This window comes from Protopterus annectens, chromosome 8.part0, assembly GCF_019279795.1.
Source record: "Protopterus annectens isolate FY-2018-M chromosome 8.part0, PAN1.0, whole genome shotgun sequence".
Classification (NCBI taxonomy): Eukaryota; Metazoa; Chordata; order Ceratodontiformes; family Protopteridae; genus Protopterus; species Protopterus annectens.
In genome coordinates, this window is record NC_056741.1 from 1,099,395,724 (window position 1) to 1,099,415,992 (window position 20,269).

The 20,269-nt window shown below is 46.7% G+C and overlaps 1 protein-coding gene across 43 annotated transcripts in view; it reads right to left on the reverse strand.

Moving 5' to 3' along the window:
* Positions 1-20,269, reverse strand: part of LOC122809254 (titin-like) — a 3,339,665-nt gene that overhangs the window by 1,510,081 nt on the left and 1,809,315 nt on the right. For 42 of the 43 annotated variants that reach the window (XM_044080625.1, XM_044080621.1, XM_044080620.1 and 39 more), the window contains one exon: positions 16,006-16,041. The exons of the other annotated variant lie outside the window; for it this stretch is intronic. In XM_044080625.1, the coding sequence (XP_043936560.1) occupies positions 16,006-16,041 (36 nt within the window). The remainder of the gene's footprint in view (positions 1-16,005; positions 16,042-20,269) is intronic. 43 annotated transcript variants of the gene reach the window in all.

Sequence of the window (20,269 nt, forward strand, 5' to 3'; positions counted from 1 at the left end):
CACTCTCCCAGATGATTTAAGTGATCATACTTTGACCTACATCATAAGACAAAAACATGATCTGCCTAAACCCTCCACTTTTAGGATTGCACGGTCCAATAAACACTTTAGCCCAGAATCATTCCAAAATGAACTTAATGCATGTAACTGGAACCCTTTAAAAACTCTACCACTTGAAGTGGCTATAAAATATCTAAACTCTACTTTTTTATCCATCCTTGATAAACATGCACCTAAACGGTCTATTCGAATGAAATCCAAACCAGCCCCCTGGCTTTCTAAAGAAACCAGACAGAAAATTTTACTGAGGAACAAATCTTGGGCTAAGTGGAGGGCTAACAAAAATATCTCTGATCAACAAAACTTTAGGCAACTGAGAAATAGTAAAAAAAAAAAAAGGCAATACTTATGGATAAAAAAACTATTACTATAAACTAGAGCAAACTCATCAGAACAATCCCCAAAAATTTTGGTCCACTTTAAACAAACTCCTTTCCCCAGGACACTCTCACACACCTACCCCTCTTGAGACTGATCCTAATACCCCCCTGCAAACTGCCAATATCTTTAATATTTTCTTCACAGAGACCATTCAATCACTAGCCAGTCAACTAATCCCAGACAACTCAAGCCTTCTCACCACCTATCAGCTTCTCTACCAACATTTAAACTGCAACCCATCTCTACTACTCTCATCTGTAAACTCATCCAAAAACTTAAGCCTTGTACTCCTTCTGCTGACCAAATACCATCAGAATACTTGCAAAAAGCAGCTAAGGTAATTGCATACCCTGTATCCATCCTCATTAACAGAACCATTAAGGAAGGAACCATTCCAGATATTTGGAAAATCCCCCATATTATTCCCCTTCATAAAGGTGGCAATTCAAATGATTACTTTAACTACAGGCCAATAGCTCTATTATCTCCTTTAGCTAAAATAATGGAAAAATGCATTCACCGACAACTACTACATCATTTATCTCAACATATCATTATAGCAAACTGCCAACATGGCTTTAGGTCATCACACAGTACCACAACTGCCCTACTATCTTTTATAGATACCATCAATAGAAACTGCAATAACAATAGCCTCTCATCTGCTCTCTTTATTGACCTCTCAAAAGCTTTTGACATGGTCAACCATGCCCTTCTCATCAACATTCTAGAATCCCTTTCCTTTGACTGTCAGACTATTAAATGGTTCAGGTCCTACCTTAGCAATAGGCAACAAGCAGTTCTCTGGCAAAACAACATATCATCCCTTTCAGCCAGTTACCCTCAGAGTCCCTCAAGGCTCTGTTCTAGGACCACTTCTCTTTTCACTATTTATCAACAACCTCCACATAGCAATCCCTCAAGCCACCTGCATACAATACGCAGATGATTCTATGCTAGTATGCGCAGCAAACTCCCCTTCAGAACTACATTCTCTAACCCAGAATGTATTTAACATAGTAGAAACATGGTTTACAAATAGATGCCGCCTTCTCAATGCTAAAAAAAACTAAGCTCCTTCTCTTTACACCCACCAACAAATCCTCGCCCATAGATTTCTCAGTTTTTTCCAATAAAGGCACTACTATACTTCCTGACACAACCACTAAACTGTTAGGAATAACTATTGACAATAACCTTACTTTTGACAGCCATATAAATAACACTATCAAAACTGTCAACAGAAAAATAGGCTCCTTATATAGGATCAAACCTTTCCTAACTCCTATAGCTAGAACCACAATTGCTCACTCCCACTTAATCTCAATGCTTCTGTACACCTCACTCATATATACTAACCTAAAGAAAAATAATCTTACCAAACTAACAAATTCCTATAATAACATCACCAGATTTGCCACTGGCAATCCCTTTAGAACCCACCACTGTCTGAATCTAAGGCAACTAGGCTGGCTTGAACTTCAAAACCAACTGATAGTATCCCAACTCACCACTGCCCATAAGATCTTCTACCAACCCAACAGCACTCCTATACTTTCCAATCTCATCCTCCCTTAAAAAAATCTGAATTCCCTGCGCTCTTCTAAGAAACTGCTTGCTTGCATATGCAAGTCTAACAACCTGGCTGGAGACTCTCTTTTTTCTAACAGAGTGGGAAAAAACTGGAACCTACTGCCCAATGAACTAACATTACTTTCTTCCTTGCCTCTCTTTAAACATAACCTCAAAACACACTGGTTATGCCCCTGCAGCAACCCTGACTAATCATTTGCTTTTTACTAATTATAGCTCCTTTTACTTCTTATTCCTCCTATTCTTACTTAAATTACTAACACTCGTAATGGATTGTTACATGCTAATTCCTTGTAAGATAGACTAACTGATGCTCCTAAATTAATATGCTGATAAACTCTCTCTAGTATAAGTATTAAACTTATTAGAGTAATTTCCTACTCTATATTATTATTACTTGTTGTACAGCATACTTTTTATTTCTAGATAGTATTTCTTGTTGTACTTTTATGATAATCCTTTCTGTTAATTTTTAATTTTTAAGTTCTATAATTGCCGGAGCTTTTCTCCCCGGGCCTCTACTGAAAATGGAAATATATCCAGTTAGACTAGCCCGGTTAACAAATGTAAAATAAAATAAATAAAATAAATAAATAAAAATATTCTATTTTGGGTATGTGGAAGTGTAAACCTATTGCTTTTCTTTCTTTAAATGTTTGTGGGTTTTAAATCCTATAACACTGAGTTGCTTGGGGACTTTTTCAGTATTGCACTGATCTTTAAACATGGAGAAGGTGATCATGCCAGGCTCTCAGGTATCTATGTTGTAGCGTTTCAGTAAATGGGAATTTATGGGGTAAAATACCAGGGGAACCAAAGTCATTTCCATCATTTTTAATTGTGGGCTAATGTATCCTTAAAGTCCTCCTGCAATTCGTTGCGAATTGTGATGGTGGAGATCCAAGGTTTTAAAAACAGCAGATCACAAGTAAACAGATTTGCATGTATATGGGGCAGATCATTAATGACATTATTAAGAAACAAAGTAAAAATACTGCACCCAGTAACAACTCTTATTTTTTGTGTGTCCTGCTTATAAAGACCACACTAGATGAAGTCTAAACAATCCCCTATAAAGTAGGACTTGCCAAGAAATTATGTAATCAAGTGAGTGGGACTTCACAAAAAAAAAAGTTATTGGAGGAGTGCAGAACGGTTAACAGACTTGACAGTCCTGCTGATGTCCACAAATATGACACCCATGAATAGGCACAGAATGACGTATGTGACTACAAAACAGCTTTCAGTGTATTGCATTCATTTTGAAAACTGTGCTGGACCTGGAATAAGAGGCCATATTTTACTGATATAGTCAAGGATTTGCCTGTACAAAATCTTCTCAAATATTTTGGCTAAGGGGTACAAATTTGTAATAAGACTACAGTCTAGCTGTCCAGTTTGGAAGACAGCTTTCAATAAAAGGTGGACTGTAGCAAATTCGAAAGAGGGTAGCAGGATGCCCATGGTAAAGGTAAAGCTGAATATGCAAATGAAAGGTCTGACAATTATATAACGAAACTCTCAGTCTTAAAAAAGGAAAAGAGGAGTGGTGAGAAATAAGTTATGTACTCACCATAACGTTCCATCTGAGTAGGTAAACTTAATTTGTCAGCAACCTATGGGATTCGGATCCGACCTCGGATCCAAGCCGGCAGTTTTCAACAGCTTTAGATCCAAGCTCCAAACTCCTCCCCCTACCCATAATCCCCTGCCAACCCTGACTGACGTCAGATCAAGTTTAACCAACAGCAGAGACTGCTATGAAATTATCATTCTCAAGATAAGTGGGTAAACCACATGGACCGAAGTATGAAGACATTCACAAGTGAGGGGGCAGGAGGGAGGGACAGTTGCTGACAAATGAAGTTTACCTACTCAGATGGAACGTTATGGTGAGTACATAACTTCTTAATCTGAAGTGGTTAACTTCATTTGTGCAGCAGCCTATGGGACAGAGTCCCCAGCTACCTAAATCTTGGGCGGCCTTCATGGAAGGATGTTCTGGAGCACTGCAGAGCCAAAGGATGCTCTCCCTCTGGAGATGATGTCCAATTTATAGTGACTGATAAAGGTATGAGATGATGCCCAAGGTGGCTGCCGAGCAAATATCATCCAAAGAGACTCTAGCTCTAAAAGCCGCAGAGGTAGACACAGAACGAGTAGAGTGGGCATGGACTCCCTGAGGTGCGGGCCTGCCCGAACTTTCATATTCTAAAAGGATACACTGTGAAATCCATCTAGACAGTGTGACTTTAGACAGAGATTTACCCACGTTAAATTTGGCAAAGGAGACGAACAACTGGTCAGATTTCCTATGACCAGATGTCTTGTGGATGTAGAAGTGAAGTTGTCTATGCACATCCAATGAGTGTAATTTGTATTCCCTTTGTTATGGTGATTGGGAAAAAAGACTGGACTGGTTAATATCAGACTCAGAGGCAACTTTGGGAAGAAAGGAGGGATTGGTCCTGAGATAAACTCTATCCTTGTGAATGGTCAAGTATGGGGGTTTTTTACACAGAGGACCTGTAGTTCAGAGACCCTTCGAGCTGAGGTGATAGTGACAAGAAAGGCCGTTTTCCATGACAAGAATTTAAGATCTACTGTAGCTGCAGGCTCAAACAGGGGAGCTGTCAAGGCCTGAAGCACCAGCGTTAAATCCCAAGGAGGGACTACATCCTTCACTGGAGGTCTGAGCAGAAAGGTGCCCTTCAAAAAGGTCTTGCATAATTTCGTGGTGATCAAAGGGCCCAGTTCATTTCCCACGTGATAATGAGAGATAGCTGCTAGCTGAACCTTGACTGTGGAGTAGCTAGCCCCCTGATGGAACAGTCCTGACAGAAAGTCTAATACAGTGGGCAAGGGAGCTGTAAAAGGATCCAAATTTTTGCGTTCCGCCCAAATGGAGAAACGTTTCCATTTGCTGCTATAGATCTTTCTAGTAGAAGGCTTGTGCACTGCTACTAGAATAGTTTTAACTGGGGAAGAGATGCCGGGAGTCCTAGCTACGAGTGGAAATGGAGCAGCCAAGTTGTGAGCTTGAGGTTGACCAGGTTCAGGACTGGGAGATCTAGGGGGTGGGATATTAGATCCGGACTGGGATCCAGAATCCAAGGAGGATTCACCAGATGAGACCAAAGGTAAGGGAACCAGGTTTGACGAGGCCAAAACGGGGCAATGAGGATAATCCTGCTCCCCAACCAACTGGCTTTCTGAAGAAACTTCAGCATCAAGAGAAGAGGAGGGTAAGCATAAAGAAGACCGGGAGGCCAAGCATGCACCAGAGCGTCTCTCGGGTGTTCCCCGGAGGGGGAAATGAGAGAGAAGTAGTGGTAACATTTTGTGTTCGAGGGAGAGGCAAAGAGATCGCAACAGGGTTGACCCCATTTGGCGAAAATCCGATTCGCTATCTCGGGATTCAGAGACCACTCGTATGGCAACAGGATGGTGCGACTTAGTTTGTCCGCTAGGATGTTGGACCGTCCCAGAATGTGCATTGCTATGAGAAAGCGGTTGGTGTAGATAGCCCATTCCCACACCCTCATGGCCTCTCGGCAGAGTGGGTAAGACCTGGTTCCCCCCTGTTTGTTGATGTACCAGACAACGGACATATTGTCCGTCTGAATCGCAATCGTTCCTACAGGAAGAAGGTACTGAAGTGCTTGTAACGCTGACAGCACTGCCCTCATCTCTAGGACGTTGATATGCAGTGAGGCCTCTGTGAGGTCCCACATGCCTTGGACTGTCCCGCCCGAACAATGCCCCCCCACCTGAGGTGGGAGGCGTCCGTGGTCACCGTGGCTAGTGGAGGGGTCATAGAAAAGGGGCGTCCTTGCTGGAGGACCGGGGATTGGAGCCACCATAGGAGGGCCCTCTTGCAAGCCCTGCTGAGTGGAACGGGATGGCTCAGAGGATAGTGAAGAAAGGACCACTGCACCTAAAGGGTCCATTGTAAGACCTTCATGTTCAAACGAGCCATTGGCAATAGGTTGATTGCTGCCGCCATCGAGCCAAGAGCCCTCAGGACCAGATCCGCCGGGGAAGCTAGAGATTGCAGAATGGCTTGCACGTGTAGCCTCAGGGTTAGTAGCCGGTCTGGGGTCAAGAAAGCTAGGAGTTTGTTCGTGTCTAATCTGGCCCCTATGAAGTCTATGGTCGGAGTAAGAGACGACTTCTCTATGTTGATAGTGATCCCCAGCCGGGGAGCTAGATGAAGAAAGTAGCTTCTGGCTTCACAGAGTAGATGCCTTGTCGGGGCGGTCAGGAGCCAGTAGTCCAGGTATGGAAAGACCTGCATTCCCTGGAGCCTCAGGTGAGCCGCTATCACTGCTAATACTTTGGTGAACACCCTGGGGGCTGTGGTGAGACCAAAGGGGAGGACCCTGAATTGGTAATGACTGGCTCCTAGCCAGAAGCGGAGGAACCTCCTGGATCACCTGTCCATCAAAATGTGGTAGTACGCATCCTTGAGGTCTATAGAGCACATCCAATTGTTCTCCCGTAAAAGGGGGAGAATGGATTGGAGAATGGATTGAAGAGTGACCATGCGGAACTTCTCTTTGGTTACTGACAGATTCAGGGAAGAGAGGTTGAGGATTGGTCTTAAGTCCCCTGACTTTTTTGGCATCAAGAAGAACCTGGAGTAAAACCCGGACCCGCACTGGTCTGGGGGGACGTGTTGGATGGCTCTTTTTTCCAGCAAATGTTGGATTTCCATTGCTGCGGCCTCCCTCTGATCAGGTGGGACATCGGGGAGGTATCTGGGGCTGTGTGGGTAATGAGAGAAGGGAATCTGATATCCTCTGGATATGATGCGAAGCACTCAGCGGTCTGTCGTGATGGACTCCCAAGCTGCTGGGTGCTTTGAGAAACACCCCCCCGACTGCCTCCAGAGTGGAGTAGTCGGCCAACCCCTCAGGGGTGTTGCGTGGGTTGGTCTGAAAAGGGTTCTCTGGATCCAAAGTTCCGCGGGCCTCCTCTGCTTCTAGGGCCGTGTCCACCCTGCACTCCTCTGCCACGGAAGGGCTGGGAGTCCGGAGCAGGACGAGACTGTTGCGATTTCCGGAACCACATCTTCTTCTGTCCCTTTTGGTTCTTAGAGAAGGACCTTTGGGGAGCAGAGAAGCGGACTCCGACGGCAGACGTCTTCCCGTCCTTTTCGCTCTGGACCAAAGTATCTCGTATGGTTTTGCCGAAGAGGGCAGAACCATCAAAAGGGGCATAAGCGAAAGACGCCTTAAAGGGTTCCGCGAAATCACAGTGCCAGAGCCAGGCCTAACGTCTCATAACGAGGCTCGCTCCGCTGGCTCTAGTGGCTCCTTCCGTGGCATGAAACAGTAGCCGCATAGAGGTGTCAGATATGGATCGCAGAGTGGCCATCCGGGTGGAGTGCAATTGTTTTTCCTCCGCCGACATGGACTCGGGGGGGGGGGGGGGGGTGACGCAGCGTACTCTAAGGTCCCGCTGCAGTCGTAGCACATGTGCCATGTAGTTCAGCGACCTCACAGAGAAGGTAGCCAAACTAAACACCCGCTTCCCTAGGCGGTCCATCGACCGAGACTCCTTGCTTGGGGGATGAACCGAGGGACTCTCCTGAGCAAGTTCCCTCTTGGTGGCCGCCGCCACCAACATGGCATCTACAGGGGGGCCTTTGCTCCAGTGGGATTTGTCGGAAGGTGGGCAGAGAATCTTGTCCGGGCGTTTGGGGACTGGCTCCACAGTGTCCAGCTCCTTCCATGCCCTGGTAGTAATCAAGTCTACCAGGGGGTCAGCTGGAGGGGACACCCAAGAGGTAGACGGGCCTGCTTCAAACGCCTCCAGGAACACGGATTCGTCCGAGGTAGGCTTTGGGGCAGACCAACCCCTCTAATTCTGAGCATCTCCATGATGTCACCAAATGAGACATCTTCGGGGGGTGATCTTGGGGAGCCTTCCACTTCCTCCAAATCCATGTCCTCAGTCAAGGACTCGGGGGAGTCCAGGTGCCTCCTCTTGCACCTTTGCTTGTGAGGAACCTCCTCGGGGGGGGGGCTGTCCGAGGAGGTCTCACCAGCAACGTCTTGTTCCAATGGAACTACCTGGGACGTCAGAGCAGGCTGTCCCTGGGGCTGGGTGATGGAAGTCGGACCCAACTGAGGAGTGCAGGGTGGAGCCGTGGCAAGGGCCGGGGGCCTGGAATCCCTCGACAGAACCCTCTCCACCACGTCGAATGCTGAGGGAGAGCTGCTCTCTCTGGGATCTGAGAGCAGACCCTCCCTCGGATCCGGCAGACGGATCAGAGCCGGCACCGAAGCGATCGGATCCGACAGACCAGCATGCTCCGACATGGACGGAGCCGAAGACATGCCGATACTGCCGGATCCAAAGCTCAGCCCTCGGCTCCGAGAGCTCGGATCCGAAGAGAATGGACCCGACAGACTCTAGGGAAGTGTCGGAGCCGAAGTACCCGAGACTATCGGTGCCGACACACCCCCGGCTCCAAGGCTGCCCGGCTTCGAAGACTCCGAACCCGGGAAACAGGACGGAGGAAGAGTTATGGGGCAAAGAAGGGGGTTGAGCCCCCCCCCCCCGGGGGGGGGGGGGCAGGAGCACTCCCACCTGCAGTTGGGCCTGGAGGAATCTTCTCATCATCCGGTCCAAATCTGCATCGGTGAGTCTTCGGGTAGATCTCGACGAGGCCACCGAGGCAGGGGTGTCGCCTCGATGACCTCGACGGAGATCGGGTCTCCTCCTCCTCAGGACCTGGTGAAAAGCACGGGGACTGGATCCGAGAAGGAGGAGACCCAGAAGTCCTGGAAGGAGAAGCCCGCTTAGCCGGGGGGGCTGAAGCAGAGGCCTCGGCCCACCGCTTGTGGTGCTTCTCTTTCCTCCTTTCTTCCCCTAGCCTCCCTCTCCTCCGGGCCTAAGGTGGGAGGTTGAGTCCCGGCCGGGGGGAGGGAAGCAGGAGTGGCAGCAGCCGCAGCGGGAGCCACAGGAGGACCGGAGGTAGAAGACCCGCCAGAATCAGCTTAGACCTCCGGTCCTTGAGTGCCCTGGGGTTGAACGCTGCACAGATGGTACAACCAGAGGACAGATGTTCAACCCCAAGGCACATCACACACAGAGTGTGGCCATCCACTGGGGACAGCTTATGGCCACACTCGGTGCACTTAGAAAACACTAACTTTGGGGCCTCAGACATACTAGAAGGTAAAAACCACACACACTAGGCCCCAAACACACACACACACAACCCTGATGGAACCACGAAGGAAGGAGAAGGTTAGAATATAGGACAAAATAAATTAAACTAAGATGGTTCTAAGGGATAAGGGACCTGAAAAACACAGTCACACCAAGAGTGAAGGAAAAAGGGGTAGAAAAGTTAAATTTTCACTCAAAATGTACGAAAAACGCCTGGAACTCGGGATCAAGCTGCTGAAGTAAACTGCGGCAAACTAGATCTGAGGTCAGTCAGGGTCGGCAGGGGATTATGGGTAGGGGAGGAGCTTGGAGCTCGGATCTAAAGCTGTTGAAAACTGCCGGCTCGGATCCGAGGTCGGATCCGAATCCCATAGGTTGCTGCACAAATGAAGTTAACTACTTCAGATGTACAGTTGTGTACACTTACCATAAATGTAGATGTTGTATATTCACTGTTGCAGTCATTACATTTGGGTTATCTGCTTCCAGTAGCCCTCAGTCGGCCTGATTAACAAAGTCTTGGGTCCTACGTCGGGTGCTGTCTCTTCTTCCATGACGTCATGTCGTCAGGGGTATAAAACATGCAGCCGATGTCATTACATCAGTTTTTCTTGCCACAGATGTCAGATGCCCCCCTAATGGGAGGCAATTAAATCTACAAATATACAAGGTTATACCTCAAACAAAAAAGCAAATACACCAAAAAGCTTTTAAGCTTTGAAAAGGAGATAAGAGGTATAGCCAAAAAAAGTCAGGGGGCTGGAGGGAGGGTAACCAGGACTGCAACAGTGAATACACTCGAACATCTACATTTATGGTAAGTGTACACAACTGTACTATGTTCTTCTTGTTTCACTGTTGCAGTCATTACATTTGGGTAGATTCCCAAAGCTAAGGATGGGAGGAGGAATTTAGATAGCATTCTCTGTTAAGGCCCTGCAAAACTGCAGTGGCAAAGCCAACTCTGGATTTAGAGAAAATTGGTAAATGGTAATGCTTGGTGAAAGTATGTACAGAACTCCAGGTAGCAGCTTCTAGGATGTCCCTGGTAGGTACGCTTCTGAGAAAGGCTGTAGAGGTAGATACAGCCCTGGTTGAGTAGGGTGTGATCCCCTGTGGGATAGGTTTTCCAAGGTGCTTATAGCAGAAAGGAATGCAATGGCCTATCCATTTGGAAATGTTTTGCTTTGAAACAGCCTTCCCCTCTGTCCCTGCAGCAACTGCCACCAGCAGTTGTTCAGATTTCCTTTGAGGTTTAGTCCTGTCAGAGTAGAATCTAAGTTGTCTGTGCACATCTAAGGAGTACAGTACAAGTTCCCCTTTGTTCTGTGGATTAGGAAAGAAGGTTGGCAAATGAATGGACTGATCAAAGGCCACACTGGATACCAACTTTGGCATGAAAGAGGGACTGGTCCTGAGGGACACCCTGTCCATATGAAAGATGATGAAAGGCTCCACTGCCATAAGGGCCTGTAATTCAGATACCCTACTTGCTGAAGTGATGGCTAAAAGGGAAGCTGTTTTCCAAGAAATGAATTTTAAATCTGCAGTAGCAGCAGGTGCGAAAGGAAGAAGGGCGAATATCTCCAATAGAAAGTTAAGGTCCCAGGCTGGAGTTGGAGCTCTCCTGGGTAGTCTTAAATTTTTGGCCCGTCTGAGGAACTGCTTGAGCAGTGGATGAGAGAAGAGGGGAGGTTCTGTGTTATAATGAGCTGAAATGGCTGAGGCATTAATTTTTATCGAGGAAAAAGACAGGCCCTTGTGAAGCATCTCAGTCAAGTATTGTAAAATCTGAGGTAAATTTGGCGCTGCTGTGCTCATCCCTTGAGACTGGTTCCAGGCACAGAATCTTTTCAATTTTTCAGCATAAGATTTTCTAGAACTAGGCCCCCTTGCCTCTAAAATGACATCCATCACTGGTTTACCGAGGGATGGTAAAGGAGAGCTTAGGTAATTAGGCTGGCTGCTAGGTTCAGTGTTTGAAGCTGAGGGTGCGGAATCTGGTTCTCCTGCTGAGACAGCAGGGTAGGAGTCTGAGGCAGGTGCCATGGGGCCAACAGTGACACACTATGTAGGAGAGGGTAACAGTGTTGGCGTGGTCAGGTAGGTGCAATCAAAATCATCCTTGGTTTGTCTTGTTTGATCTTTAGTAGTACTTTGGAGAGCAGAGGAAGATAGGCATAAACTGATAAGGTTTTTCCAGCTGAAGGACAAAGCATCCACCTTCCAAGCTGGTCTGTGGGGAGTCCTTGCACAAAATTTTTCCAATGGATAGTTCTGGGGGGAGGCACACAGGTCTCTATCTGGGCTCCCCCCCCATTTGCTTGTCAACATGTTGAAAATCCTTGGTTCCAGTTTCCACTCGTGTGGGTCCATGAGGTTTCTGCTTAGTCCGTCTGCCAGTGTATTTAGTTTTCCTGGCAGGAATTGAGCTTGTAGATGCACCTGGTAGTTCAAGGCTGTGTTCCACAATGCCATGGCTAGTCTGCAGAGGGGGTAAGAATGTGTACCCCGCTGCTTGTTTATGTACCACATAACAGTGGTGTTGTCCGTCTTTACCATTAATTGTCCTGGAAGAATGTGGTCTTTGAAGGCTGTCAGAGCATTTTGTACAGTTAACATTTCTTTATGATTGATGTGAAGGTGCATTTGAATTGGGTTCCATTTGCCCTGAATACACTTCCCTGCCAGGTGCGCCCCCCATGCATAGTCTGATGCATCTGTTGTTAGGGTTTGGGCATGCATAGTCTGATGCATCTGTTGTTAGAGTTTGGGCGGCAGGGGTTAGTGTGAATGGTAGTCCTTTGTTTTGGTGGCAGGCCTCTACCCACCAAAGGGACTCTAGGCGTCGACAAGAAATGATAGGAATCATTGCTTCTAGATCCTGAGAATGTTGACACCATAGGCCTTTTAGACACCATTGTAGTTTCCTCATATGCAGTCTTGCATATGGAATTAGAAGAATGCAGGAGGCCATGAACCCCAATGCTTGTAGTATTTGCCTTGCAGATGGCAGGGATTTTGTGGCCACGTGTTTGAAGAAGGTTGTCAAGTGAAAAGCCATCTGGGAAATTGTATTCAAGCTTGCTCCCAGGAATATAATTTGTTGACAGGGTACCAGATGTGATTTCTTTTCGTTTATGGTGTACCCCAGACAAGTTAGCACCCTTTGTACAAAAGCCAGATGATTCAAAAGTATGTCCTGGTTTTCTGCCTGAATTAGACAATCATCCAGGTATTGGTATATTTCAATATTTCTTTGCCTGCAAAATACAATGACTGGAGCTAGGCACTTTGTGAATACCCTGGATGCAGTAGATAAGCCAAAGGGCAGTGCAGAAAACTGATAGTGCATGTAGCCTGCTCTGAAGTGTAGGGTATCTTCTGCAAGATTCCCTGATTGGGATGTGCAGGTATGCTTCCTTTAAATTTAGTGTCATCAACCAGGCATTTTTGCTTAGCATAGGAAGCAACTGGTGAAAAGTCAGCATCTTGAATTTTGGAATCACCAAAAGGTGCTTAGAGTAGGCAGGTCCAGGATAGGATGTCATGAATTGTCTTTTCTGGGTATCAGGAAAATTCTTGAGTAGAAACCTTGTCCCTTTTCTTCTTCTGGTACCAATTGAATAGCCCCTATGCTTAAGAGAGAGAGAGTACTTGCTTTTGGGCCTCTGCCCACTGATTTGGAGGTAGATCTGGCCAACCGTTTGGAGTTGGTAACGTGTGGAAGTGAAATCTATATCCTTGGGACACTATATTTAAAACCCATTTGTCCTGGGTAAAGAGTCCCCAGTTCTTTGCATGAAGATCAATCTTTCTCCCCAAAGGGGCAGTCAGTTGAGAAATGCTTGGAAATTTTAAAAAGAAGTCAGAGATAGTTTACCATAGGGGGGAGTTTTATTACTCCCAGATTTGGAAGTGGATGCCCCTCACTGCTTAGCTCTGTGTGTCCCCTGGGACTGAAGCCTGGGTGCCTTGCTGGATCTAGGTTTGGACTGAGAAGGTCTGGAAGAGGCAGGAAAGGACCAATTCTTAGAAGGCCAATGCCTACTAAATCTTGGAGGTTGTAGTTGTAAAAAAATCTTTAACAGTCTGCATAGATTTAGCTTTTTCCTTCATCTTTTTAAGTACTTCTTCTGCCCTGTTGCCAAATAGGTGGTCCTGATTTAAGGGAGCATCCAGTAATTTCGGTTTAATATGATCTGGCAAGGACTGCATTCCTTAAGCCAAGCATGCCTTCTAAGTACAGACCCAGTTACCGCAGCCCTGCAAGATGCCTCTAGTGAATCAAAACCACATTGCAATGTATATTTACCAACTAGTTCAGCAGAATGCATTAAATCCTGTAAATCCTTATTTTCAGCACAATCAGGAAGCAACATAATTTTCTGTTTAAGCAATCCAATGATATGCAGCTGATACTTTAACATATGAAACTGGCAATTCAAGGCCCTAATGGCCAAAGTTGCAGAAGTGTATACCTTCTTACCCCATCTATCCAGCGCCCTGGAGTCTCCATCAAGGGGGTAAGATTTTTGGCAGTAGCAGCTGTAATGCCTTTGGGTCCCTGTGAAACGGTTTCAGGATCCACAGTAGGATTTTTGAAAAGGAACTTGTGAGAGTCAGGAACCCTGTAATGTCTATCAGGTTTTCTGGAAGCAGGAGGTAGAGAGTCAGGGGCCATGCTAGATTCCGAAAAAGCATCATCAACAATGTCCAGTACAGGAGGTATAGGTAAAGAACTGTGCTGGGGCAGGAGTAAGAAATCCCTAAGCCTCTTTTTAGAATCAGAGAAATCTTGACTTTCCCAACGAAAATGCTCCCCGAGAGTATGCAAGGTTTCACCAAAAGAGAAATCCTCTGGGGGGGAAGCAGAGGGAATAGAGTCCTCAGCATCAGAATCCTCATAGGTAGATAAGGGTAAATCCTGGTCGTCTAAGGAAACAGAAATTTCAGAATCCTGGTCAGAAATATCATAAGCAAACTCAGTCCTAGGTTTCTTAGAGGGGGAAGGTTGGCTTCCCCTGATTAAAGTAATAAGATCTTCAGTCATTCTTATCATTTGTTTTTTAGGCACTGAGGCTTGACCATGCGGTCTGGGCTTCAGTTTTCTAGGCATGGTTCGAGTTTTAGGCCTTGAAGAAGAAGATGGTGTTGGTTTAATATGCAAGTCAGTAGGCCTGAATACACCCTCAGAAGCCGGTGCCTGCACAGCAGCTCCAGACCTATCCAAGTTAGAGACATCCACATTTTCCACAGTGGAAGCATCTTGCGGCATACCGGACTCTGAATGGGTCTCAGCAGAGGCCTGTGAATCTGAAGTAGTGGGCATCAGGGGCTGCAAAATCACCTCACTGAGTACCGGCGAACTGGGTGGCCTATCTCTGTCTTTATCTTTGCGTTTTTTCTGAATGTCAGTAGTCGAATGGCTTACCGAAGACATATCAGGATAACTGAACAGAGTACGAAAATATTTAGAAGTGCAAATATACAGACGACGGATAGTTCGTGGTTTAAATAAGGCACAAAACCAACAGTGCGGTAACATCTGGGTCAGGGCCTAGGCAAGGAATACAGTATGAATGAAAATCTTTATGAGGTATTTGCTTTCCACAAGAAATGCAGTTATTTACTTTTACTGACATTGGATTAGAGCAAGAAAAAGTTTCCCCAATGGGGTACTTAGCTTTTAGTTGGAGACTTCGGTTATGAAACTTGAAAACGAAAATTTCAGGAGTCGGCCGACCGGCACTTGTAAACTGCTTCTGCTTCGGGCACCGCATGGCAAGAAAGACTGATGTAATGACGTTGGCTGCATGTTTTATACCCCTGACGACCTGACTTCACAGAAGAAGAGACAGCAACCGACGTGGGACCCAAGACTTTGTTAATCAGGCCGACTGAGGGCTACTGCAAGCAGATAACCCAAACGTAATGACTGCAACAGTGAAACACGAAGAACATCTCGGGGAAGTTGGCTGCCCATAACTACAAGCCATTTTTAAAAGCTTTATATACATTTCCATGACGAGAAAGAGCACTGGGGGAGGGAGACAGCTGAGGCTTTATATACATTTCCATGACGAGAAAGAGCACTGGGGGAGGGAGACAGCTGAGGCTCCACATCTGTGAGGTACCATAAATAGTGAGACTGCGCTTGGGTGAGATGAACTGCTCTCAAAACTCAAAATACAGTCCTTGACATTATTAGCTATTGTGCTATCTAGCTTCACAGTGCAACTCTTATTGAGTTGTGCAACATTAACTGAGAAATCTTTAATACAGCTTTTTAAAACAGGATTTGTTCAGCACTTAAGAATTTTTGTTGGTTTCTAATGCATAAAACTTAGCTTACATTAATCAGTATCATACTCTTGTCTTTTAAGCTCAACATAGTGTACTGTTAACAGCTACAAAAAACTATAACATTTATGCAGGAACAACATGTATACAAGTTATTACACAAAATAAGTACAAGTTCTGGAAAAGTTCTTATTTGATGGCAGCAACAAAGATGCTTCATTTTTAATATTTTCAAGTTTCTACAAATGCAGTGTGTAAGTGACAGCAATGACAGTTACATTTTTCCATGGTGAGGTGATTTCCTCAACACAAGTGATATTTTGGTATGTCCCGGTAGAAAAAATTATTCTGACAAAAAGGGTCAGGAACTCTGAAACAGCCAATTTATTAGACTAACATAAGATATGTTCAACCATCTATATGCCAATCAAAAACTTCTAAAAATAATTCTCATCTTATGATTACTAATGTGTTATCTTACGATACCTTTCCTGGGTCTTCCAGCTTTCCGGCTTACACAATCTACAAAAGAAAATTGAAGAAATGTTACGGACTATGCCTCATAACTTTCCTAAATAATCTCTTCTACTAGGCCAGGCACTGGAGAAAGTGTAATTAAAATTCCACATGTTCATCAGCATCCAGGGTTATCTTGTAGGTGAACTATCCTCCTCACACCAAAGGGAAACTATGGACAAACCTACTGAACTGTATTAAGAGTCTGTCCTGCTTATTCAACTATTCAGGGAATACAGAGAAGCAGGAATGGGATTCAAACTGCTGTACCCAGCTATCCTCAAAATATTCCTTCCCGGAGGACAAAATAAGAAGTTATGTACTCACCATAACGTTCCACCTGAGTAGGTAAACTTCATTTGTCAGCAACCTATGGGTTATCGGATCCATATCGGATCCGAACCGGCAGTTTCCAAAAGCTAAGATCTGAGCTCCAAGCTCCTCCCCCTTACCCATAACTCCCTGCCACCCCTTCCTGACCTCAGATCGAGTTTGCCTAAAACAAGGCTTGCAATCGCAACCTGCCTAGGGTAAACCGGGTACAACCAAAAACATCCGAAGAGGACAGGGGGACGGAGGGAGGGACGGTTGCTGACAAATTAAGTTTACCTACTCAGATGGAACGTTATGGTGAGTACATGACTTCTTAATCTGAAGTAGTTAACTTCATTTGTGCATCAACCTATGGGACAGAGTCCCCAGCTGCCTGAATCTTGGGAGGCCCTCAAGGAAGGATGTTCCGGAGCACTGCAGAACCAAAGGATGCTCTCCCTCTGGAAACCAAATCTAACTTGTAGTGGTTTATAAAAGTGTGAGATGAGGCCCACGTGGCAGCCGAGCAAATGTCATCCAACGAAACTCTAGCTCGAAAAGCAGCAGAGGTAGAAACAGACCAAGTTGAATGGGCATGGACTCCCTGAGGAGCAGGCCTGCCAGAACTCTCATAAGCCAAGAGAATACACTGAGAAAACACTGAGAAGTCCACCTGGATAGTGTGACTTTAGAAACAGCTTTCCCCAGACTGGATCTAGCAAAGGACACAAATAATGGATCTGAACGTCTATAACCGGTTGTCCTGTGCAGGTAAAATCTCAACTGTCTATGTACATCCAAAGAGTGCAATATGGATTTGCCCTTATTTTGGTAATTAGGGAAGAAGACTGGCAAATTAATGGACTGATTAATATTAGCTTCGGAAGCAATTTTTGGGAGAAAGGAGGGATTGGTCCTGAGGAATACCCTATCCTTGTGGAAAATCAAGTACGGAGGCTTGGCACAAAGGGCTTGAAGTTCCGAAACCCTTTTTGCCGATGTGATAGCAACAAGAAAGGCCGTTTTCCAGGACAAGAACTTGAGATCTACCAAGGCAACAGGCTCAAAGGGGGGAGCTGTTAAGGCCTGGAGCACCAGAGATAAGTCCCATGGAGGGATCAATTCTTTGACTGGAGGCCTTAGTAGGAAGGTGCCTTTTAAAAAGGCCTTACATAATCTGGATGAAGTCAGAGGACCAAGATCACATCAAACGTGGTAATGAGCGATAGCCGCCAACTGTACTTTGACTGTGGAAGAGATAGCACTTTTATCAAACAGTCCCAACAGAAAATCCAGGACAGCTGATAATGGAGCTGTGAAAAGATCCAGGTTCTGATGTTCAGTCCAAATAGAAAAACATTTCCATTTGCTACGATAAACCTTCCTAGTAGACGGCTTGTGGGCCGCCACTAGGATCGCTTTGACCTGGGAAGAGATACCGGGAGTCCAAACTAACAGTGGAACTGGATCAACCAAGCTGTGAGCTTGAGGTTGTCCAAGATCTGGATTGGTAGGCCCAGGGGGTGAGATATCAGATCCGGACAGGGATCTAGAATCCAGGGGGGATTCAATAGATGAGACCACAGATAAGGGAACCATGTCTGACGAGGCCAGTATGGGGCAATGAGGATTATCGTGCACCCCAACCGTCTGGCTTTCTGCAGAAATTTGAGCATCAAGGGAAGGGGCGGATAAGCATAAAGAAGACCGGGAGGCCAAGCATGCACCAGAGCGTCTCTTGGTGATTCCCCGGGTGGGGGAATTACAGTGAAGTAGGTGTCGCACTTCATGTTTGAAGGAGAGGCAAAAAGATCGCAACAAGGTTGGCCCCATTTGGAGAATATCTGCTTCGCTACATTGGGATTCAGAGACCACTCGTACGGGGAGAGGATAGTGCGAGTCTGTCCACTAGGATGTTGGGCCGACCCGGAATGTGCATCGCTACGAGAAAGCGGTTGGTGGAAATCGCTCATTCCCGAACTCTCATGGCCTCTCGACAAAGTGGATAGGACCTGGTTCCCCCTTGTTTGTTGATATACCAAACGACAGACAGGCTGTCTGTCTGGATTGCAATCGTCCTGACGGGAAGAAGGCTCTGAAGTGCTTGCAACGCTAACAGCACTGCCCTCATCTCCAGGACATTGATATGCAGTGAGGTCTCCGTCTGGTTCCACGTGCCTTGGACGGTCCTGCCGCAACAATGCCCCTCCCACCCAAGGAGAGAGACGTCCATGGTCACCGTGGCTACGGGAGGGGACATAGAAAAGAGGCGCCCCTTTTGGAGGGCACTGCTGAGAGGGATAAGATGGTTTAGGGGAAAACATATTAAGGACCATTGGACTTGGAGTGTCCATTGCAGAATTCTCATATTTAGGCGCGCCATGGGAAGGAGATTGATGGTAGCAGCCATCGAGCCTAGGGCCCTCAGGACCAGTTCCGCCGGAGGGGTCGGACAATGAAGAATGGCCTGCACATGTAGTTTTAGGGATCGCAACCGGTCCGGAGTTAAGAAAACTAAGAGCTGGTTTGTGTCTACCCTGGCTCCGATAAAATCTATGACCTGAGTCGGGAGCAGGGAGGACTTCCCAGCATGAATCGTGATCCCCCGCCAGGGAGCTAAGCGAAGGAAGAAGTTCCTGGCTGTGCAGAGTAGATGCCGTGTGGGGGGCGGTCAGGAGCCAGTCGTCCAGGTACGGAAAGACCTGAATTCCCTGGAGTCCCGGGTGGGCTGCTACTACCGCTAAAACCTTGGTGAACACCCTGGGGGCTGTGGTGAGACCAAAGGGGAGGACCCTGAACTGATAGTGACTGGCTCCTAGCCGGAAGCGGAGAAACCTCTTGGATCGTCTGTCCATTAAGATGTGGTAGTACGCATCCTTGAGGTCTATGGAGCACATCCAGTCGTTCTCCTGCAAAAGGGGGAGAATGGATTGAAGAGTGACCATCCGGAACTTTTCTTTGGCTATTGGCAGGTTCAATACAGATAAGTTGAGGATTGGCCTCAAGTCCCCCGTCTTTTTTGGCACCAAGAAGAACCTGGAGTAAAAGCCCAATCCGTACTGGTCTGGGGGGACGTGCTGGATCGCTCCTTTTTCTAGCAGCTGCCGAATTTCTGTAGCTGCAGCCTCCCTCTGATCGGGTGGGACATTGGGGAGGAATCTGGGTCTGAGAGGGGGATGGAAAAACGAATCATGTAGCCTCTGGATATTATCCGAAGCACCCAGTGGTCTGTCGTGATGGACTCCCAGGCTGCTAGGTGCTTCGAGAAACGCCCCCCAACTGCCTCCAGAGTGGAGTAGTCGGGTAACCCCTCTGGGTTGCTCCGTGGGCTGATGAGAGAAAGGTTCTCTGGACCCACAGTTCTTCGGGCCCCCCTCTGCCTCTAGGGCGGCGTCCACCCTATCCTCCTCTGCCTCTGAAGGACGGGGAGTCTGGAGCAAAACGGGATTGCTGAGACTTTCGGAACCACATCTTCTTCTGTCCATTTTGGTTCTTCGAGAAGGACCTTTGGGGAGCAGAGAAGCGGAGTCCGACGGCAGACAACGTCTTCCCGTTTTTCTCGCTCTGGACTATTATCGTGCATAGTCTTGCCAAAAAGAGCAGAACCATCAAACGGGGCATTAGCAAATGACGCCTTGAAGGGTTCCGCGAAATCACAGTGGCGGAGCCAGGCCTGTCGCCTTAGTACAACGCCTGCTCCGCTAGCTCTAGCGGCCCCCTCCATAGCATGGGACAGCAGCCGCATAGAGGTATTGGGAATCGACCTGAGAGTGGCCATTCGGGTAGAGTACACCTGTTTGTCCTCTGCCGACATGGACTCTGGGGGCGACCCGGCATATTCTTTGATAAGATCCCGCTGGAGCCGTATGACATGTACCATGTAGTTCAGCAACCTTATGGAAAAGGTGGCTGAAACAAACAT